The 24876-nt window shown below is 40.4% G+C and overlaps 1 protein-coding gene across 1 annotated transcript in view; it reads left to right on the top strand.

Annotated features, from left to right (window-relative positions):
- The window catches only part of LOC137439029 (sodium-dependent lysophosphatidylcholine symporter 1-A), an 85241-nt gene that overhangs the window by 56608 nt on the left and 3757 nt on the right, over positions 1-24876 (top strand). The window contains exons 8-14 of the mRNA XM_068134617.2: positions 3372-3496; positions 9378-9461; positions 12635-12718; positions 13151-13263; positions 13709-13852; positions 16068-16220; positions 24727-24874. Of these exons, the coding sequence (XP_067990718.2) occupies positions 3372-3496; positions 9378-9461; positions 12635-12718; positions 13151-13263; positions 13709-13852; positions 16068-16197 (680 nt within the window). The 3' untranslated portion in view covers positions 16198-16220; positions 24727-24874. The remainder of the gene's footprint in view (positions 1-3371; positions 3497-9377; positions 9462-12634; positions 12719-13150; positions 13264-13708; positions 13853-16067; positions 16221-24726; positions 24875-24876) is intronic.

Here is a 24876-nt window from a genome sequence, read left to right on the forward strand (position 1 = left end):
AAGCCTCTGGATTTTGACCAGATGATGAGCCCGATGAGTTTGAACCGTTGACACTTTAGATCATCCATCAACTTCAAAAGACTAGTTCATGTTTAACTGTACCCGGCATTGCCAGAGGAAATTCAATGCAATATGTGTTGAAATATTATGTCAGAATCGAAAATATCTTGGTAGCACAGAGGCAGATTACTTACATGCAAAGTTCGTTTTCATGACGTGGGAATAAATATAAATATGAACAAAATAAAATTAATAAAAACTGAGGAATTAACATCAGTAGTTGCACCCGTGTAATTTCCGTGCAGCAGACTGGGAGGATTACAGGTGGGGGAGCATGAACACGGTGGTGTTGTAATAAATGCGAAGGTGCAATGCGCCCGAAATGGTCCTCTCTAGAGCTATCTCTTATTAGCACGAGTGAAGTCACCAGCAGTGCTCCACCGGGCATCTTACCGCGCCAATCCTTCATGATGCAGGAGGTTAAAGTGAAAAGAGCAACAGACGGATCATACCGAGACCGGGAGGTAGAGGTAGGGTAGAAACGTACCAAAGGAATATACTGTTTCCATTATTAGCTTGCATACGTATGACCTCAACATACGATCTTCACAATACATATTACTCAATTGGTCCCGGAAAAAACCACAGGCAGTGTCTTACCACAAGACCTGATCGATCAAAGTCTCGGGCCAATTATCTGATTTTAATTTTAATTTTATTTTGCCATTTTTTTTTATCCAAACATAGCCCTCGACCTTCTTTGAATGAAAGAGTACTTACTCTTAGTACTTTTTACCTAATTTTTTCTTTTGTTACTTACTTACTTACTTTTTCCACATGCGAAATTTGCATTTATGTTTATTTAAATTATACAATGGACTACAATATGTAAATGTTTCATGACATTTGTTATATTATATCACCTTTATGTATGAATATTGTTGAAATGAAGATCAAATAGCTGTATGTTTAAATATGTTGAAAAAGTCAAAACTTCACATGGGGTGTACTTACTTTTTCATGTGACTGTAGGACGAAATGATTAGATTTTGGTGAATATCCAGATTCGAATCCGGCTACTAGAATTTTTAAAATGATTCTTCACCATTGAGAGATGGGGCCAAAAACGATACATAGCAGGACATCTGAAAAAGTTATGGAGGGATTTGGACTTAACCTGGTGGGTCGGTTGGGTCTCTGACAAGGACGATTCGATTCGATTTTGGTGAAGATCGGGATCTGGATCCGGCTACTCTAGTCAGGTTCACTATGTTTTTTCGTTCAAAATTTTGGTAGATTAGCAAAACTATACATTTTTGGAATATTCAGAGCATGAGGAATCCAAAAATTAATGTTTACATTTGCGTAGACACCTTTGCGAAAATGACACTCAGGACAGTGATGAAGATCTGTAAAATCATATTCCTGAACGGTATAGACCTCGTAGATCCTGTGTATAGGACTTATAGTTCAATCTGATACTACCTATAACTTCCTATAACAACCTATAACTTCAAAGGACTTGCAATATCATGTATTATGTAATACAGTTATATCACAAATATAAAGACAATGGTTTTCAATTACCTTTGTTTGTTGCTTTTCTATAATCCTGAGCACTATTTTGAGGCCTTTATTGGATTCCTTGACCCAGACAACATAGGATTAGCATATTTAATTAAGTCTCTAGGTTGACGAGAAGCCGAGATCGCGCAAAATATGTATTTTATGGCGGCCATTTTCAAAATCCAAAATGGCGGCCATGCAGGTGTCTGTGCAAATGCCAACATTGATTTTCAGATTCTCCATGCTCTGAAGATTCCAAAAATGTACAGGTTTGCTAATCCCAAAATTTTGAACGAAATTATATTTGTTAACATAGTGAACCTGACTACTCGAATTTTTAAGTGATTCTTCACCATTGAGTGATATGGCCAAAAACGAGGGGTAGATCAGGGTATGAAAGACTAGACCTATGGTGGTTCCTGTGATTGATTTTGATTAAATGTGATTCTGTATTGTGATTTTCTGCTCTACTCTGAGATACAAAACGTAAACTGTTCACCAGGTGGAGGTATGCTCTCTACTGAGTGCTGTTCTATTTACATATATATATATTGTATATATATATATATATATATATATATATATACATATATATATATATATATATATATATATATATATATATATATATTGTACTGTAATGACCTTTATACTGTACTGTAATGTTATTATTTATTGTATCCCGCCGCAACTACACCGCACCACAATTATTATTACTATTAATATTTTTTCACAGGCAATTTTAGCAAGTTGCTCTTTTGTGCCGTACTATGTAACATTTTCTCTCCTTGGAGTCTCCTTCTGTCTTTTTCTGGTCCATCTTGTCCACCCCATGCCTGCGTATTTTGCATTCTGTTTTGTCTCTTATTTCCTGATCTGTTCAGCATATTCTAGCTCTTCCACAATTCTCGACTATGTATGTATATTTTTATACAAAAACATTTCGATAACCGGCATGTTTGATTAACCGGAAATGGCAAATTCCCATGCGTGCCGGATAGTACAGATTTTACTGTATTTGGGGTTGAGAAAAAATCCCAACACACTTTACAGTTTCTATTATTTTGTCCTAATTACAGCACTCTCTTGTTGTTGGAAGCTTTATTGTTGTCTCATTGTTCTCGTGCTCCAATCAAGTTGCAGCAACTGTTTGTTAAATGTCATTATGTTAAAGTCCTTTACTGCTCCTGCTTCTCTATTGGCTCCAATCATTCCCATATTCTTGTAGGGATGGCTAGGGAAAGTTTTTGGCCCAAATGTTTTGCAAACTGGCTGGCCAGACCTGACTTCGTTTTTCAGGAGTTTGTAATTATTTCACCGTGCGAACGATAACTCACCTATTCCTCGCAAAATATACCGTGGGGTACTTTAGCAGCCACCGCCTCCTCATGTGAGCAGGTGGGACACCTGGGTCAACACCTATTTGAGGGACGGCACACTTTCTGCCCTGCCCATGAAGCACCAATTGGGTCAAGTACTGAGCGCAGACTCGACAAAGGTGTAAGCGAGCTACCCTGCTTTGTCAATGTGATAAGTTCCTTTGCTGTGTATCATCGACTCATATTTTTCTAGACCTCCATTTCAATCAAAGTTTGAGTAAATCAAAATTCCACATTTGATTCCGTGCACCAGCAACGTCATTAATCTTTTGCTTTTAATTGTGTTCCGCGAAAGTTGTTTCCAGGCCACCCAATAATACTGGGAAAGTTTGTTGCAACAAAGAGAACTAAACTAAACACAGTCATGGGGTGGGACACAGAATGAGAGGAAATGACACTAAATGCCTGTCGTCGGTTCCTCCACAGTTTCAAGTCCGATGACCAGGAGGCCAAGCAGACAAGCCCTGCCATCACAGCTGCACCTCATGTTTACCCACCAACCATACCTGAAGCTCACAGCGTGCTATGTGTTTACATCCATAGCTCAGCAGGTACACCTGCACCATTAAACCACACTCACGCCGCATCATACTCAAATCTTATGTTCCACATTACAAATTTAATCTAAGGTCAAAATAGTAACTTCCTGATAAATCAAACTTGAAATATAATTTCTGTTCAATCTTTAAGACAAGAAACAATTCCTAAACTCCTAAAGCATGAGTAAGATCCAAGTCAAATTTTTAAAATTATTTATTTTTGGTTCACTGTGATGCACCTTTGAGATTGTGAACTTTATTGATGTGGAGTATATGCAGTCACATGAGGATAGTGCCAATTATGTCCACCCAGATCAGGGACAAAGGTGAAATCATAAACGGAAATACAAAACGCGGAGCTTGAAATGCCCCCATCGGCTTTTTTTTTAACGTCTTGCAGAGTGCTGGTGTGCTGATCTTATTGAGGAATCCCGAGCATCTATGAATGAATGCATAGTATGGATTGAAATCCCTGCCAAAGACTTGGGCTCCAAGATAAACGCAATTTTCAGTTTGACAACTCCCATACCTCTCTGGCATGTCCCTATAGTAACGGAAAGCAACGTGAAAAGCAATGGAGTTTGTTTTGGCATCTGTTCCTGCTTGCTTCCGTTTGTCCAGCACCTCGACATAGAGGAACAGCCCCCCCCTCCCTGCATCTCCCCTGGCCACCAACCCTGGTAGTGCAAAGATTTCCTGCTTGGCTCAAAGCCCACGAGATGGGGTCCCTCACACTAACAGGAAAAGAATGGTGCTAATGTGCCATTATCTCTTTTCTTACAAACTCCCATGACCTCCATGCAGCCATGTACTTTCTATGAGAGGAAGGCCTTACATATCGACATGGAACAATAAACCGGCACCATCAGTCATGTCACTTTCTTTGACTACACTGGTGTTACATACTTTTGCTTTTGCTGGTAATTGTACGACCAACTGCGTGGGTGCCTTTTGCATAGTTTGTACGATTACACTCGTGGTGCTTTCTCTCGGAGCTCATACTGCCAATCAGTGGTGCTGTCATGATGACGGGTGACAATACTTCGATATTTGCATTACTTTCATTTCTAAACATCACAATATAAGCAGTCTTTCCTTCACATGCATCAACAACATTGATCAATCCCATTGAAGCTGTAATTGAGTGATGGTAATAGGATCAAGATTGATCAATCCGATTGAAGCTGTAATTGAGTGATGGTAATAGGATCAAGATTGATCAATCCGATTGAAGCGGTAATTGAGTGATGGTAATAGGATCAAGATTGATCAATCCGATTGAAGCTATAATTGAGAAATGGTCATAGGATCAAGATTGATTAATTTGATTGAAGCTATAATTGGGTGATGGTAATAGGATCAAGATTGATCAATCCGATTGAAGCTATAATTGAGGAATGAACGAATGATCAAGATTGATCAATTTGATTGAAGCTATAACTGAGTGATGGTTATAGGATCAAGATTGATCAATCTAATTTAAGCTATAATTGAATGATGATCGAACAATCACGATTGATTAATCTGATTGAAGTGATGGTAATAGGATCAAGATTGATCAATCGAATTGAAGCTATAATTGAGTGATGGTAATAGGATCAAGATTGATCAATCTAATTGAAGCTATAATTGAGTGATGATCGAACGATCACGATTGATTAATCTGATTGAAGCTATAATTGAGTGATGATCGAACGATCACGATTGATTAATCTGATTGAAGCTATAATTGAATAATGATCGAACGATCATGATTGATTCATCTGATTGAAGCTATAATTGAATAATGATCGAACGATCACGATTGATTAATCCGATTGAAGCTATAATTGAGTGATGGTAATAGGATCAAGATTGATTAATCTGATTGAAGCTATAACTGAATGATGATCGAACGATCACGATTGATTAATCTGATTGAAGCTATAATTGAGTGATGATCGAACGATCACGATTGATTAATCCGATTGAAGCTATAACTGAGTGATGATCGAACGATCACGATTGATTAATCTGATTGAAGCTATAATTGAGTGATGATCGAACGATCACGATTGATTAATCTGATTGAAGCTATAACTGAATGATGATCGAACGATCACGATTGATTAATCTGATTGAAGCAATAACTGAATGATGATCGAACGATCACGATTGATTAATCTGATTGAAGCTATAATTGAATAATGATCGAACGATTATGATTGAATCATCTGATGAAACTATAATTGAATAATGATCGAACGATCACGATTAATTAATCTGATTGAAGCTATAACTGAATGATGATCGAACGATCACGATTGATTAATCCGATTGAAGCTATAATTGAGTGATGGTAATAGGATCAAGATTGATAAATCTGATTGAAGCCATAACTGAGTGATGATCGAACGATCACGATTGATTAATCTGATTGAAGCTATAACTGAATGATGATCGAACGATCACGATTGATTAATCCGATTGAGGCTATAATTGAGTGATGGTAATAGGATCAAGATTGATAAATCTGATTGAAGCTATAACTCAATGATTATTGAATGATGACGATTAATTAATCTGATTGAAGCTATAACTGAATGATGATCGAACGATCACAATTGATTAATCTGATTGAAGCTATAATTGAATAATGATCGAACGATCATGATTGGTTCGTCTGATTGAAGCTATAATTGAATAATGATCGAACGATCACGATTGATTAATCTGATTGAAGCTATAACTGAATGATGATCGAACGATCACGATTGATTAATCCGATTGAAGCTCTAACTGAATGATGATCGAACGATCACAATTGATTAATCTGATTGAAGCTATAATTGAATAATGATCGAACGATCATGATTGATTCGTCTGATTGAAGCTATAATTGAATAATGATCGAACGATCATGATTGATTCGTCTGATTGAAGCTATAACTGAATAATGATCGAACGATCACGATTGATTAATCCGATTGAAGCTATAATTGAGTGATGGTAATCGGATCAAGATTGATAAATCTGATTGAAGCTATAACTGAATGATGATCGAACGATCACGATTGATTAATCTGATTGAAGCTATAACGGAATGATTATTGAACGATCACGATTGATTATTCTGATTGAAGCTATAATTGAATAATGATCGAACGATCACGATTGATTAATCTGATTGAAGCTAAAATTGAATAATGATCGAACGATCACGATTGATTAATTTGATTGAAGCTATAACTGAATGATTTATTGAACGATCATGATTGATTAATCTGATTGAAGCTATAATTGAATAATGATCGAACAATCACGATTGATTAATTTGATTGAAGCTATAACTGAATGATTTATTGAACGATCACGATTGATTAATCTGATTGAAGCTATAACTGAATGATGATCAAACTATCACGATTGATTAATCTGATTGAAGCTAAAATTGAATAATGATCGAACGATCACGATTGATTAATTTGATTGAAGCTATAACTGAATGATTTATTGAACGATCACGATTGATTAATCTGATTGAAGCTATAATTGAATAATGATCGAACGATCACGATTGATTAATTTGGTTGAAGCTATAACTGAATGATTTATTGAACGATCACGATTGATTAATCTGATTGAAGCTATAACTGAATGATGATCGAACGATCACGATTGATTAATCTGATTGAAGCTATAATTTAATAATGATCGAACGATCACGATTGATTATTCTGATTGAAGCGATAACTGAATGATGATCGAACGATCACGATTGATTAATCTGATTGAAGCTCTAACTGAATGATGATCGAACGATCAAGATTGATCAAGGGTGCTATCACGAATGGCCCACTTTCATTGGATTGGATGAATGGTTTGACTGGGTGGGCTGAGCATTTCTTTTCAAAGTCCTAATAGATGAGACTTGACCTCGAGATTTATTTATTTATGTATTTGAACATCTAATTCCCATATCTCCAATCTTCCCATACTTGGTCTTTATCCCTCTTCCGCACGCTTCCTTCGTGCAACCATTCCTGGCTTTCCACATGACTGTTGTCCTTTCCGTTATTTCCTCGTTTTTCCACTCTCCTCCTGTTTTTTTTTTGTCGTCTCGGTCTTCCTCCCTCACCCACGTGTTGTTTGAAGACCCATTCTCGCCTCTGCGCTAAACTTATATGAGTCTTCACATTTGTATGTATAAAGTGGAATCATGGAAAGTATGTATCTGACTGAAAGATCATGGAAAGCAACCATTCTTGGCTTATTTTATTGGCGAGAATAAAATATATCAGCACATCCAATTATCCCTTTTTACAGAAACTGGATCAAAGATGGACAATGGAGCTCAATGGAATAATGCGTGATACCTGGTTATTATGGAATTAAGTTGTGTGTCTTTTTTATCTGTCTACCTTCCTGCCATTTCAGTTAAATCCAAAGTAGATAATAACCTTGCACAAGATGTTTTTAGCCGCGTCGCAGACGCTGGTCATAGAGTGCGCTCTGCTGTTGTTGTTGTTCTTCTTGTTCTTCTTCTTTTTCTTCTTGTTCTTGCAGAGAAGACAAAACCTCAAAGCTCCACCCATTCTGGGAACCATAGCTCCACCCATTCTGGGAGAGGCCTCATATAAACAAATATCCACCATTTTATTAACTCGCAAAGCTTTGAGGCCTGTTTTGTAGGCCCGTGGTGTCTTCCTCTCTCACACAGTTTTATTTCAAATCAAATTCGATATATCATTTCATTTTTCACAGTCGCTAACATAGTTTTAGACTCGGTTGAAAAAAAACGGGAAGAAAATCCGATGAAAGTTGCCCTTTATAGAACGAAATGAATTCTCAAAGGCCTGTAACTTCAAGTCCATTGAGATTTTTTTTTTTTTATCTCGGCATGGTCAGTCATACACCGCCCGAAATAACAGACGGGAAAATGCCGAGATATATATATTTTGTTTAAATCGCGGCATGGTCAGTCATACACCGCCCGAAATAACAGACGGGAAAATGCCGAGATATATTAAAAATTCGTCCATTTGATGACAATCGTCACGATGAAATATTTAATTTATACGTCGTCACAATAATGTGGAGAGAGGAGCATAGCTTCGTTCACGTGTCGCCACATACGGGAAATTGCCGAGATATATATTTTTTAAATCGCGGCATGGTCAGTCATACACCGCCTGAAATAACAGACGGGAAAATGCCGAGATATATTAAAAATTCGTCCATTTGATGACAATCGTCACGATGAAATATTTAATTTATACGTCGTCACAATAATGTGGAGAGAGGAGCATAGCTTCGTTCACGTGTCGCCACACACGGTAAATTGCCGAGATATATTTTTTTTAAATCGCGGCATGGTCAGTCATACACCGCCTGAAATAACAGACGGGAAAATGCCGAGATATATTAAAAATTCGTCGCCACACACGGGAAATTGCCGAGATATATTTTCACTTTGCACAAAAATAACATCAAGTAATCAAATCAATAGGAATGTCCTGTGCCTATAACATCGACGTTATAGGCACAGCTGCATCTAGGCATTGTGTAACATCGACGCGGCTTTTGTTTTAATTAAAACTTTTTGTACTTGTTTCTGATAAAACTTCGAAATGATAATTTCGAAATAATTTGGTATAATCTCCAGCAATAATAATAGTTTGTCCACATGTGTACTACTAGCTGTGTTCAAGTTGTGTATATACATATATATATATAAATGTATATATATATATATATTATATATATATATACATATATATATATATATTATTATATATATATTTATTTATTTATTTATTTATTTGTAATCTTTTTTTTTTCTTTTTTTTACATTAAACATGATATCTCTTTGCCTCCCACCCCCTATCCCCCCCCAACCCCCTGCCCCCACTAGCTCCTGCAGGGAAACATGGGCATCTTCTTCAAACATGCGCTTCACATGGCAAACCTCTTTCAGTACTTGGTCATCACTGTACTGGTAAGCTACAAACATCATTAGGGGAACATCTGTTTCTTAGGCACACAAGGAGAAGAAGGGAAAGGGTTAAACTGAGAGAAATTAATTGATAAAAAGAAGGAGGGAGGGAGGATAGGAGAAACAAAGGAGATGGCTGGGGAGTAAAAAGGGGGTAAAGGGAAGTGGTGGAGGTGCTGTTTATCTTTGATTATGTAGGAATAGGTGACTCCTAAGGCATTGTTCCACTTCCTCGAGAGCCATTCATTCGTTACATTTGGTGCAATTTCATCTGGTGCCCCTTTTGTTTTACGATTTTCCATACATTGTGTGTATTTTCCATACCACTAGCCAGGATGGAGGCCTTACTTTTCTTCTGAATAGACAGGAGATGCCTAGTTGTCAGGTGCAGACTGGTAGAATGATATGGGCTGAGGAAGGTTTGCCCAACCAATGATACCATTGAATTCAACGATATTGAATAATAATTGAGATATGGCCATTTTAAGCTCCTGGTGGCCATCTTGGACGCCATCTTGAAAATGACCCCTTTCCGGAAGTCAGATGTTACTAGATTGTTACTAGTTATTTAGCATGCCCAATGGTACCAGAATCCATTGAAAAACCTTTTGTATCAATTTTTTGGGGGTTCAACCATATATTGACCCCTCTACGATGCGTGCCAATCTTTGGACATCTGCTGTCCTGTTATTACCCTATTACGCACGCAAAGCTAAAAGTGGGGTTAAACAATGGCTTCATATCTGTCCGTCCGTCTGTCTGTCTATCGGTTTATAATCGAGGAACACCTTATTTAAATTGAATGCTATATTTTCATCACAAATCGGAACATGAAGAGGAAGACAAGTTTGCCGTTTTACCGAATTTTGCCTCTGAATTTGTCCCAATCGGACATGCGCAGAGAGGATCGAGGTAATATTTTTACTCCGTCTGCCTGGCAGTCAAACAAAAATTGGAAATCATTCCAAACAGGAAACTCACTGTTTTCAAGGATGTTATAAAGGACACAAACAATAGGCATAAATAACTAATGTAACATGTTAAATAAGTTGGTGTCATAGACACTGAGTAAAATGGTGGTAAAACCTGGAATTAATTTATTTATACACCTTTCGACCTTTATTTAAATTGAATTATATACTTGAACACTGTATTACTTAAATCACCTTCATAATACTTCCAAGAACGTCCAGTTTTGCGGTATTTGGATGTTCTCTATAGGGTGGTGTATGTAATAGGAGCTGTCAAGCGTAGCCCATTGGAAGAGGGCGTGGCACATGAGAGGGTGCAGGATATATGATGCCGATTGGCACTGCCTTCTATGATGATCAATAAAGCCTCTATCTTCTAAACTGTGACTCAACGTCATCTTATTACCGTGTATAAAGGTGGTGTATATAAAATTGCTTCAGTAGCGCTTAACTTCTGGATTTTTTAAAACGGTCTTAAAAATTATTATTTCATTTACATTAAAGTATATACATAAACACTGCATGGGGTATCTTGTTCTATGAACTCTTTAGTTTACATAAGTTATTTAGATGTTGCAGTGGAGATTAATATACTGTATTCACATTTACAGATGACGCTAATCTAGGGGGTTAGTTAGGTAGAACCATTCATTGTTTTGGGGAAAATAGCAAGGAAGTAGCAAATCAAATTTAATGCAGAGAAAAGTATCCGCAAAAGAAAGAAATGCCCCTAATGTTTTCAGGAGAGTCAGAAAATGGCATCTGTTATTGAACTCTCAATATTGAACTTTCAAATTGGTCTCCCTCCTCTAAAACCTGGTGGTATCTTGTTAAGTCTGTCTCTGGATTATGATCCCCCTCCATTCCTTCTCTCACTTTAAATGACACCATGGCAACTCTCTGTATCCGCTTCCACCACAGTTGCTTCCAAATGTCGTGTCCCTAATCCCTCTCATTCTGTAGCTACTCTACCCAGTCACACCCAACTACTCCTGCACTCTGTCTTTTACACCTGAAAAGGTGGAGAAGTTTCCGGTATCTCTCGGCTCTGATTCTCCATCCCAACTGGATGGCATCAGCTCACGTGTCCTAAAAACCTGCTCTGTTGCTCTTCAACATATTTCTGCTCTGTTCTGCTTTTTATATATTTCCCTCTGCCAGCCGAGGGAGTGATGCGGAGTGATGCACCACCGGTGTCGTTCAACCTCCACCCCTCTCCCAGCCGAGTTTTATCTACAGACACTTACAGACAGTTTCGTGATTTTTTTTCTGGAATCAAGCCAATCATGGCTTCAAGCCGTTTGTCAAATTTCAACTTTGTTGCACACCTAGAAAGTACGAAGCATTTGTATTAGGGGGTCAGTGAGTTGTTCCCTCCACCACCGAAGGTGGATGGAGGTTATGTTTTCACCCCTGTCTGTCTATTTGTCTGTCTGTTTGTCTGTGAAGAAGATATCTCAAAACGTTGTGGACGGATTCTGACGAAATTTGGCAGAGAGGTAGTGTATGTGACAAGGACAACAGTATTAGAATTTGGTGAAGATCTGAATCCGGATCCGGTAAGTAGAATTTTTAAGTGATTCTTCACCATTTGAAGATAGGGCTAAAACCGACATATCACACGATATCTCAAACAGCTATGGACGGATTTGGACGAAACTTGGTGGAGAGGTCGTGAGTGTGACAAGGAAGAATCGACTCGATTTTGGTGAAGATCTGAATATGGATCTGGATACGACAATTATTTAATTTTTTTAATGATTCTTCACCGTTGAGAGATTGGGCGAAAAGCGATATATAGTGTGATATTTAAAATGTTATGGACGAGTTATGACTAAACTTGGTGGATGAGTTGGTTAGGTGAAAATAAATAGTCGATTCGATTTTGGTTCAGGTCCGAATCCAGATCCGGCCTATCAGTGGGATACAAAACATAAACTGGTGAGCCTGGCGGAGGTGTGCGCTCTACCGAATGCCCTTCTAGTTAGAAAATGTTTCATATATTTCACATGTCAGGCTGCACATGATGACATCATCACAAGTTGTAAAACGAAAAGTAAACACAAAGTTATGCTGTTTAAGACCACAAATCAAACACAGAACCAGTTGTGTCTTGCCATGCCACAACTACAGTCAGCCTTTAGGTTACTTTGGAAAGAGATTTCCCTGGATATGTGAAACTTTATTTTATGTTTGTGAATGCAGGTATCTGCAGTTATCTGTCTACCTGTCTGCCAGTGGCTGCTCAAGGTGGTGAGCAAAACGAGGATGATAATGTTTGGGATGCTGGTAAGAGTTCACATACCTAGACACCTCATCTTGTAATGGACTGAACTTTAACCTTCTGTGACAAATGCATTATTGGAAGTAAGAAAGAGTTCAGATTTATAGAATACAACCAATGTTTTTTGTCATCAATAGGATGCAGTTCATACAGGCACAGAGAGAGAGAGAGAGAGAGAGAGAGAGAGAGAGAGAGAGAGAGAGAGAGATAGAGACATAGAGACATAGAGACATAGAGACATAGAGACATAGAGACATAGAGAGGGATAGGGGTTAGTGTTATAGTTTGATGGAATGAAATGTGAAAGTTTTCCAGAGGAACCGAGTGGTCACCTGATATTGAGGCTTTACCGTGACAGAAAGAGGTCCATGCACGGGTTTAAGAAGATCAGGAGTATGTTTACAATTTGTCCAACATTTGTCCTTCCCTTCCTGCAGTGGTGGATCCCGTTCCTCATTGCGCTGGTGACAGTCCCGAGGAATGTGCCAATTGCGTTCATTGCGTGTGCGGCCTGTGGTCTCACAGTGGCTACGACCTCCCTCATTCCCTGGTGAGCATGCAACATCTGTCCTGTTTGTGACATTGTGGTTTTGACTTTTGGGATTTTGAAGGGTAGGATGAAGTGGTCTGGGAAACCATTAAGCTTGAGAATGTGTTGTCATTTGCAGCAATAATAACCAGTTTCATTTCTTTATTTAATTTGGCAGTGGAACAACTAATAGCTGCCTCTATCATAAAATGCAAACCCAGTGTGTGTGTGTGTATGTGTGTATGTGTGCATGCGCACGCATCATGCATACTTACCTATGCTCTCTCTCAGATGTGTCAGTTTACTTATCGACATAGCATAACAGGTATTGCTTTGCCTTACGGAGAGTAACCGAAGTCAATGTGCAAAACCTTAAATTGTTCGGGACACATGATTTGGAAGTCGAATGTCAATATTAACCTGGTGATACTGTATGATCGGGTTTTTTGTGCGTGTTTATTTACAGGTCGATGCTTCCAGATACAATCATGGACTTTAAGAGAAAGTACGGAGACTATCCTGGGCAGGAGGCTTTATTCTACTCTTTCTATGTGTTTTTCAACAAGTTTGCAGTTGGAATCTGCTTGGCCATATCGATGCTCATTCTGGAGTAAGTTTTCCCTTACACCTGTCATCCTAAACTCATCCCAATGTGCAGGCCTAATTTTATGTTTGTACAGAGTTAGATAAATGATGTTTGAAGGACAGACATGTTACTTATGGCAACTCTTCAGTTATCCTACCCTTCTTCCTGCCCATGGTCCACTGAATTCTGTGGTGAGGCAGTTGCTCTGAAAAAAAAACTTGCCTTCTCTTCATGAGAGGCAAATCCGACTGAAGGCAATCTCAGTGCATTCCAAACAATCCGCAACAAGTGCGTCCACTCTCAAGAGAGCCAGAAACAACATCTGTCCAACTTCAAGATTGAACTTTCAAACTTGTCCCCATATAAAACCTGGTGGAGCCTTGTCAAAGTCATTCGCTGGTGTCTGCTCCTCTTTAATCCCATCTGATTCCCTCTGTTCAAATGGCACCACAGCCGACTCCACTCGTGAGAAGGCCGAATGCCTCAATTCTGTGTTTGCTTCCAAATCATGTGTCCCTAACCCTCACTCTCGGGACCCAGCCTTCCCAGTCGTACCCAAATGTTCCTGGACTCTTTTGTACCTGAGAAGGTGGAGAAGTTTCTGTCAACCCTCGACTGGCACTGGACGGCATCAGCTCACGTGTCTTAAAAACTTGCTCTGCTGCTCTTTCCCATACTCCGATCTGATGTACCACACTCTGTGGTGGCTGACAGCATAGTGCAGAGGAAGCGTATTCACATTTGAGCGAAGTTGAGGTTCGATTCCTGTCCCGACTATAAACCTTCTCCTTAATGCTTTTCAGGCAGTACGTTGCATCAACGAGTGCTCCTTCCATCGGATGGGATGACACACCAGGATCCTGTCTGATAGCATGTTTGCTGGTGAATTTTTAAAATCCTATATGGTGTCTTTCAAAAGGCGACTAACAGGGTTGGCGGCAGGAAGGGCATCCGGCCATAAAACATTGCTTCAAGAAAAGAGGACGACTGTGCCCGAAAAAGGCCAACACCCGCTCTGCGGGAGAAAATGGCGTCTAAAGGTGGTTATATATGGTGTATTTAACTACAGTAGGCCGTTGTGTGCTGGCACCCTTGCTAAATTCCACATCGTTGCCATAAACTAAAGCTGACACGTATTAGCGACACACACAGCTCTTCATTATCTTCCTCTTCTTCTTTCTTGCGTAGCGTGTGGCTGTGGCCTGTGGGTAGTATCATTTTTATGGGGTCGCAGCTGGGCTGCTCCTGAAGTGAATTTGTGATTTGTTCATGGCGCCGGCGAGAGCTTGCCTGCCTCTTCACGAAGATCTGAGATCTTTAATGTCAATGCTGGCATGTGCGAAGACAAGTTTAACGTCCACCGAGGGAGGACAGACACATTGATGCCTCGCCGTGCCTGTGGAACACCAGGGTGGCAGAACCTAACCCGAACCCTTGTTAGGGTTGTTATTAGGGTTAGGGTTAGGATTAGGGTTAGGGTTGTTAGGGTTAGGGTTGTTAGGGTTAGGGTTAGGATTAGTTGTTCGGGTTAGTTGTTAGGGTTAGGGTTAGAGATTCGAGCCAGATCCTGACAGATCACAGGTAAGTGTGCGTACCTCTCCGGCTCTCGGCTATCCTGCGTTAGGGTTAGGGTTAGGGTTAGGATTAGTTGTTAGGGTTAGTTGTTAGGTTTAGGGTTAGAGATTCGAGCCAGATCCTGACAGATCACAGGTAAGTGTGCGTACCTCTCTGGCTCTCGGCTATCCTGCCAGCCATTTTGCATGGCGTGATGCAAACAATAGGTATATTCCAGAGGTTATATAGAGTGATAAGTCGCCATTCGTTGTTCAATTTATAATGGCACGGTCTGGTGAGATGTGTTATAATGACAATAACAGGCTCAGTGACAATGACCATGAAGTCTGAAATAACGAGGTGCCACACTTCATGCATGGAATAACAGTGAATCTCATCTCCGACTGATTGGAAACTGGCAACAGGTGTTAAAGTTCTGGTACTGAGATCTGGGCACGTGTTGGCCATACAAGGGAATATATGGCTGCCTGCCAAGGCCTGGTATTCATTATCAATAATAATGTATAGTATATGTTCCATTATTTTGTTTTTCTTGGATAGTGTTGATAAATTTCAACAAGTTGCGGGTTATCTCATTTTGCTCATTTGCATGTGTCTTTAAGACTTTCTGGTGGGTATATGGCATGAATATGATATATACATATATATGGTGTGACGTCTGCAGTTCTGTGGGTTACGAAACATGCAAGGACAACACTCGCAGCTTGGAGTTGACACTGCGACTTCTTATGGCTCCAGCACCCATTATATTCGGCCTCATTGGAATTTCTGCGCTCATCTGCTACAAAGTGTGATGGTTCCCAATATCGGCAGACCGGTAAGCTTGTTCATCTCTTTCTCACACACATTTCCATTGTTGGTACTTTTCTTGAACATCTCGTCGATGTTCCCTACTATTTTTGCACTCCCCTCTCTTCCCTTCTTGTCTCCTGCTCCATTTATTATATGTTCTATGTGTTAGCCCTGACACGAGCCTCGACTTAGTATACAAAAAAAACCATCTTGCACTCTTGAGATTGGGAAGCTCTTTTGCTGTTTGGCACGTGGAGTAATCCGTCTCTGGATTATTTTCAAATTGAGACATCTTCATGCTGAAGAGCAATGGAGTTTCCAAGCACAATAGCCTCAATAAAATAATTAATAGATAGTATCCGTGTGATACATTATAAACAAGAAAGAGCAATCAGAGATTGCAAACCCTCACCAATATGTATTTTCAGTGGTTTTAAGGCTTTTGTGTTAAAACAAATATGGCGGCCGAACCATGTGACCGATGACGTCAACATTTTTTTTTTTTCTAAACTAATTTATTCCTAGATTATGCTCAATAAATTTTATCTTGATCGGATTAAGTTTTGTACTTGTCGAATTATGACGTCATAATGGAGGCACCCATGACATCATCATTAACATATTTTATTCCCCATGGAGAGTTCTTTACAATGAGCCATGTCTAAATGTTTTCTATTCAGCACTTTTGGAGATATAGAGGTGCAAAGTTTTTCGGTTTTTCCAATATGGCGGCCGAACCACGTGACCGATGACATCATCATCAAATTTTTTTTTCTCCACCAGTTTATGCCGACATGGCGCTCAAGAAATTTCATCTTGATTGGATGAAGTTTTGTACTTGTCGAATTATGACGTCATAATGGAGGCACTATGACATCATCATTAACATATTTTATTCCACATGGAGAGCTCTTTACAATGAGCCATGTCTCAATTTTTTCTCAATTCAGCACTTTCCGAGATATAGAGGTGCAAAGTTTTTCGATTTTTCCTATATGGCGGCCGAACCACGTGACTTATGACGTCATAATTATCATTAAAAACTTCTACAAGTGGAGTTGCACCTATGGTGAAAATTTCCTGTCAATCGGACCAACGGTTGCAGATAAATTATATTTATTCTGTGCGGACAAACAGACAAACAGACAAACAAGAAGACGTCATGCGGAGCACGATACTTGCAAAATACCTCCAGATGTACCTCCTCCTTGACCTCCAGATGACCTTTGACCTGTGACCTCAAAATCAATAGGCTTCTCAATTGGGACGACTTATACAACTTGGTGAAGTTTCGTGACGATCGTTTTAGAATTGTGACCTGTAGGCCGGTGACAAACAGACAAACAGACAGAACCACAAACGGAACCGACCAATATACTTGAAAAATGTTCGATTTTGCAAGTAACAAACACAAACAAACGGACTCAAATGCAATACCCTCTCCTCTGGCGAGGGTAACCATACACTATTTTACCAAAGGTCACAGAACACAACCTTTTATAAGTAAGTTTTCGTGTGTGGCCATTTCTTATGTTGTAAGGCCTTCCAATGTGCAATCTATCAAAATCAAAGGGACCAGCTTGTTGATTCGGAGGTGGATTTTTCCACAATTCCTCACATGTGACGTAGCCTTTTTCAAATTTGTGGTCATTGTTGTGAAGCTCCTAATTTTAATTCAAAAACATCTCGCACACTCTGACATTAGACATGAACAACGGGCGCCTGGACTTGTAATAACTTCTAAAAAAAATTCTCACATATGAATGCTCCAGTGGACACATTTTCTGAACTCAAGTTTTGTGCCATTCCAGTCGTCACCCGGGAACATCAGACCACAAACAGGTCAGCTTGGCGCAACATTTTCTGCAGAGGCCTGGACCACTTTGAATATGGGAGACTTGCCATCAAGGGACAGTGGAGACAAGAAAGGTACACCTGCCAACGTCAATCTGATGTACCATACTCCACAAGGACCAGTCTCTACCTGCAATGTTTGCGGTTGACACTGTGGACCTATGCAGCCATCGCACAATGCAAAACGCTTAGTTTGGGGAGATTCGTCGTCAATGAAGGGGGGCGATTCCTCTTCAATTAAGGGAGGAGATTGCTCGTCAATGAAGGGGGGAGATTCCTCATCAATTAAGGGGGGCGATTCCTCTTCAATTAAGGGAGGAGATTGCTCGTCAATGAAGGGGGGAGATTCCTCATCAATTAAGGGGGGAGATTCCTCATCAATTAAGGGGGGAGATTGCCCGTCAATTAAGGGAGGAGATTGCTCGTCAATGAAGGGGGGAGATTCCTCATCAATTAAGGGGGGAGATTCCTCATCAATTAAGGGGGGAGATTCCTCATCAATTAAGGGGGACGATTCCTCTTCAATGAAGGGGGGCGATTCCTCTTCAATTAAGCGGGGAGATTCCTCGTCAATGAAGGGGGGAGATTCCTCATCAATTAAGGGGGGCGATTCTTCTTCCATGAAGGGGGGCGATTCCTCGTCAATGAAGAGGGGAGATTCCTCATCAATTAAGGGGGGAGATTCCTCATCGATTAAGGGGGGAGATTCCTCATCAATTAAGGGGGACGATTCCTCTTCAATGAAGGGGGGCGAATCCTCTTCAATTAAGCAGGGAGATTCCTCGTCAATGAAGGGGGGAGATTCCTCATCAATTAAGGGGGGCGATTCTTCTTCCATGAAGGGGGGCGATTCCTCGTCAATGAAGAGGGGAGATTCCTCGTCAATGAAGGGGGGAGATTCCTCGGCAATGAAGGGGGGACATTCCATGTCAATGAAGGGGGGAGATTCCTTGGCAATGAAGGGGGGAGATTCCACGTCAATGAAGGGGGGAGATTCCTCGGCAATGAAGGTGGGACATTCCACATCAATGAAGGGGGGAGATTCCTCGGCAATGAAGGGGGGACATTCCACGTCAATGAAGGGGGGACATTCCTCGTCAATGAAGGGGGGACATTCCTCGTCAATAAAGGGGGGAGATTCCTCATCAATGAATGGGGGAGAGATTCGTCATCAATGAAGGGGGGAGATTCTTCATCAATGAAGGGGGAGATTCCTCATCAATGAAGGGTGAGATTCGTCATCAATGAAGGGGGAAATTCCTCATCAATGAAGGGGGGATTCCTCATCAATGAAAGGGGGAGATTCCTCATCAATGAAGGGGGAGATTCCTCATCAATGAAGGGGGAGATTCGTCATCAATGAAGGGGGAGATTCGTCGAAAGCGCCGACTCACACCATCATCATTCACCTTTGCACCACGCCATGCATTGATCACAGATGAACGGCTTGGGTACAACTGCTCTTCAGGATATTATATGGAATGCAAGGCTCAATGACTCACAACAGTGCTTTCTGAACATCTGTCTGATCCGTCATCCTGAACTCGTTCTTCGTATTAGTGGGTTGATGTTCGAAAAGAGTCCGCACCTGTTGCATCTCACAATTTTTCATAGGGAGTTCTTCCATCCCGAAGAAATGTTTAATCGTCTTGCAGATCGATGGTTTTGGTTGGTGTTGTTTGTTCTCCTCCACTTCATTTCCAGCATCCCCACCATTTAATTGTGGATGAGTAGGAAGGTTCAAATAATCCTGATGGAAGTGCCCAATGCATGATAGTTTGTATTAATTCCTCAATGGAATTCCATTATCTCCTGGAACAAGATGATCTGAAACTGAACGATGAAATCGTTATCCGACTATTTATACTGTCTAATGATTATATTCAGAGTTAACAAAATGAAGATGCATGTGTAGAGGCAATTATAATGTCTTGAAAGGGGTCGCCTATTGATTTTGGAAGGACAGCGCATACAAGATTGTAACAAAAGCACGAGTGGAAAAGTCTCAGTTACGTATCTTTGAGTTCTCATTTGCATTCAAATCCCGAACCAACTATAAGCTCTGGGAACTGCACATTGGGCATCCTCCGTCGATCCAAGTTTTTCCTTGGGAAATCAGAGCTACTCACTGTCTACTGCTATGGGCTGATGCTCCAGCATCTTGTCTGTCTCTCCTGGATGCTGTGGAATCTTTAAAGCTCTCAAAATTATTGGAATCTCCCATGATGAGGCCAAAGCACAAGTTCAGCTGCTCTCACATCGCAAGCAGGTCAGTGGTCTCTGTTTTCTACCATCTGTTCTCCACATTGCTCCTTCTGCTCTCTCGGTCCTCTGACTCTCCCCAACAACTCCAGGATGCACGCGTTCTTCCAGTAATCCAGGTTAATCTTCCAAAATCCAAGGTGGTTGCACACCTCAACTCTTTTATTCCTCACTTATCCCGTCGATGGAACCGCGATCCAGAGACTGTTCTGTCTCAGTCTTCCCTCCAGGTCTTCAATCAGGCAGTGCACCTCCACTGCATGCCATTCTCCATCCTGACCAAAGATCTTTATTACCACCATTAACCCTTCCTAATCCAACTTACTGATTTCAGTGTTTCCTCTCCCCGTCCCTCTTTTTATGCCTCCGCCGACGAAGTTGCCGGAGGCATTATGTTTTTGGGTGTCCGTCCGTTCGTCCGTCCGTCCATCCGTCTCCATCCGTCCGTCCATCCGTCTCTCCATCCGTCCGTTCATCCGTCTCTCCATCCGTCCGTCTCTCCATCCGTCTCTCCATCCGTCCGTTCATCCGTCTCTCCATCCGTCCGTCCATCCGTCTCTCCATTCGTCCGTTCATACATCTGTCCGTGATAGGTTTTTGTTACCGCGATAACTTGAGAATAGCTGAAGGGACCTTAGTCAAACTTGGTGCAGGTATGCATAATTAGGTAAAGATGAACTGATTAGATTTTGTGGTCAGGAGGTCAAAGGCCAAAGATCAGAGGTCATGTTAGGTAAAAAATCCTGTTACCGTGATAACTTGTGAACCAGTGATGGGATTCTGACCAAAGTTTGTAAACGTAAAAGATGAACTGATTTGATTTTGGGGTCAGACGTCAAAGGTCAAAGTCTGTAATTGGATTATAACTTGAGAATGGCTGAAGTGATCTAATTCAAACTTTTTACAGGTATATATAATGATGGAAAGATAATCTGATTAGATTTTGGGGGCAAGAGGTCAAGCATCAAATGTCAGATGTCCTGTCGGGAAACATGTTACTGAGGTAACTTGGGAACCAGTCATGGGATTTTCACCAAACTTGGTATAATTATATATTATGATGCAAAGAGAAACTGATTCGATTTTGGGGTCAAGAGGTCAAAAACCAGAGATCATATTAAGTTACAATTAATTATTTACCACAATAACTTAAGAACGGCTGAAAGGATCTAAGTCAAACTTGGTACAGGTGTGCATAATGATGAAAAGATGAACTGATTAGATTTTGGGGCAAGAGGTCAAAGGTCAGAGGTCATGTTCAGTAAAAAAAAAATGTTACTGTTCTAACTTGTGAACCGATGATGCGATTTTCGACCAAACTTGGTATATATACATATATATATATATAATATATATATATAATATATATACATATATATATATATATACATATATATATATATATATATATATATATATATATATATATATATATATATATATATATATATATATATATATATATACAGACTTGGCATTTAATATGGGAAATTTTTTTTTCTTGACTTGGGTTTACTTTCTTAACTCAGTATATCAATCTGGTGAGTTTCTTTTGATTTTTTGTTAAAAGAACCATGTCACTGATTGTCTGTCACAGCAAGAAGTCAACAACAGGATTATATCACAGGTGGCGTGGCAAAATGTACGGAGAGGTGCATTTGACGATTGGCTTCACAGTCGGGTATACAAGGGTTATTGCGTTCTGTATTAGTGGAAAACAACTGCTGCACGTCTCCAAAAGTTATTGCCGCTTCCTCTGGAGATGGTCCGTCAACTCGACAATGTTGTTTGTCATGGAGTGGTGGCTTTACGAAATTACAGCATGAAAGAGCGTGCTATTGCTCGGCAGTATGGCATCACTCAAGGTCAGGTGTCAAAGATCCTGAAACGAAATGCTCAGAGGGGTGTCCCTACTCCAATACCGAGGCCAGGACGTCCCCGCAGAACCACAAGGAGGGATGATCGCCAGCTGCACCGGTTAGTCCGCAATGGCCGTACCAAGTCAGCTAATCGGCTTAGGGCTGAGTGGCAGCAACTGTCAAATGTGCCTGTATCCAGAAGGCGAGTCAACCAACGACTGGTTCAAGCAGGCTATCGTGCCAGGCGTCCCCTGAGAAAGCCACGCCTGACCAGATAACACTGCCAGCGCCGATTGCAGTGGGCTAGAGAGCACCGTCAATGGTGATCTTCAGTGACGAGTCTAGATTTCTGGTCTATCGTCAAGATGGCCGCGTCCGAGTGCGCAGACAAGTGCATGAAGCCTACAACAAAGATTGTATAGTGCCAAGAGTCCAAGCTGGAGGTGGTGGGGTGACTGTTTGGGCTGCTTTTCATGCAGGGGGCAAAACTGACCTGGTTGTTCTGAATGGAAACCTGAACCAGTTCAAGTACAGGGCCATTCTGGAAGAAACATTGCTTCCATTTGCTCGTGCAGCCTTTCGAGGAAACTTTGTCTTCCAAGACGACAATGCACGGCCTCATCGTGCTCGCATGATCCAACACTTTCTTGCTGACTGTGGTGTAGAGCATATGGAGTGGCCTACCATGTCCCCGGATATGAATCCGATAGAGAACTTGTGGGCAGAATTAACGCGTCAAATCGACCACTTGGACCAGCAGCCCACCTCTGTGCGTGAATTACAGCAGACTATTGTCACTGCATGGAAAGCGATTCCTGTCCAAACCTGAGCAAATCTCGTGAACAGCATGCCTCGACGTGTACGTGCTCTCCTGAATGCTCGTGGGGGTTACACGAAGTACTGAACTGTAATTTTACTGTCGGTAATCCCAGTCGTAATTTAACTTTTGTTTTTGTTTAAAAAAAATTTGGCTTATGTGCAAAATAAAGAGATACTTCTGGAAAACGTACAGAAGTTTAACACAGTACTGTCCATGAATTGAGTTCGATATCAGTTTACATCACTTTCAAGGATCAATTTATTTGTTTCGAAATGTCAAATGTGGTTTTTGTTTCTTTTAAAGGTCACATGAACAAAATCTAGAATAATTTCAACATAATTCCAATGAACTTTTGGTTCGAAGACATCTTGAAAAGTAAGTTCACCCCCACAAAAAAATATTCCATATTAAATGCCATGTCTGTATGTATGTATATATATATATATATATATATATATATATATATATATATATATATATATATATATATATATATATATATATATATATATATATATATTATGATGCAAAGATGAACTGATTATATATTGGCATCAAAGGTGACGAGTGAGGTGATTTTGTGATTTTAGTGGGGTCAGAGGTCATGTCATCTAAAAAGGTGATACTTGAGAACAGTTGAATGGATTTAAATCAAACTTGGTACAAGTGTGTATAATGATGTAATAATGTGCGCGGAGGCATATCGGTCGATGTCGTGACGTCAAAGAGTGTCGTCCTCGTTTTCCTTGATGTTCATTTGTCCTCTTGCTAAATTTGTAAGTATATCCCAGTTCAATATGCATTCACTAATGATAACTCCATTGACCTTGGCGCCGCTTCCAAATCGACACACTGTGAGCAATGTTATGATGCTTCTCGTTATGGAAGTTAAACGAGTAATGCAATGTGTAATATATATGAGAAAATATCAGTTCATTTGGAATGAAATTTTTCAGAATCATTGAAATCTCCCGCGATGAAGCTAACTCCAAGGGCCTCTCACTCACTCACTGCAGGCAGGTTGGTGGTCTTTCTATCTTCTACCGACTCCTCTCCGGCCTTGCTACCCCCAGCTCTCTCTGGGCTCTGTCCCGCAAATATTCCTACAGGTCGCACAAGATCTGCCTGCAACCCTCTTATGGTTAAACTGCCAAAATCAAGACTCTCTGCTCACCTTCACTCCTTCATTCCTCTTTTCTCCCACCTCTGGAACAAACTCCCTCACTCTCTTCAATCCCACTCCACACTCCAGGTCTTTAAAACAGCTGTTCACCACCATCTCTTATCTTCCCCCATCCAAAACCTTGATCTTTTCTACCCCCGCTAATTTCACCCCAATTCCACTTTTTTGAAATACCAACTTCTGTCCTGGAAGTCCTTGGTGTCCTTGTGTTTTATACATCTCCCACCCCCCCCCCCCCTTCCCACGCCTCTTCCCCCCAAGCCCTCTCCCTCCCACACATCTCCCTGCTCTCAAATGTTGTGTTTGTGTGCTTCCCCTTGTCTTCCCATCTTGTCTTCCGCTCCCTCTTTTTATATATTTTGTTTGTCTGGTTGATTTGTTTGTGAAGTAAATGTCAGCTCTTTCACGAGTCCCGATTCAGTATACAAAAAAAAAAAAAAAAAAAAAAAAAATGGTAAACGGTGTGTGACTGGAGGACAAGGTCTAGAATTGATTTATAAAATTGCCTTACAGGTAATGACAATCTAACACGTGTGTGCATTACCTGTGCCAGGTGTAGAGATGGAGTTGGGACACGAAGGAAACAAGAATGCGGTGGAAACGGGAACAAGAGAAATTATTTATTCCTTTACAAGCACGACGTGGGAAACGTGCATTTTATAGATTTTTTTATATATTATATTTACTTTTGCACTGCTGAAGT

The sequence above is a fragment of the Myxine glutinosa genome, chromosome 13 (assembly GCF_964187855.1).
Source record: "Myxine glutinosa chromosome 13, kmMyxGlut1.1, whole genome shotgun sequence".
In the NCBI taxonomy this organism is placed as follows: Eukaryota; Metazoa; Chordata; class Myxini; order Myxiniformes; family Myxinidae; genus Myxine; species Myxine glutinosa.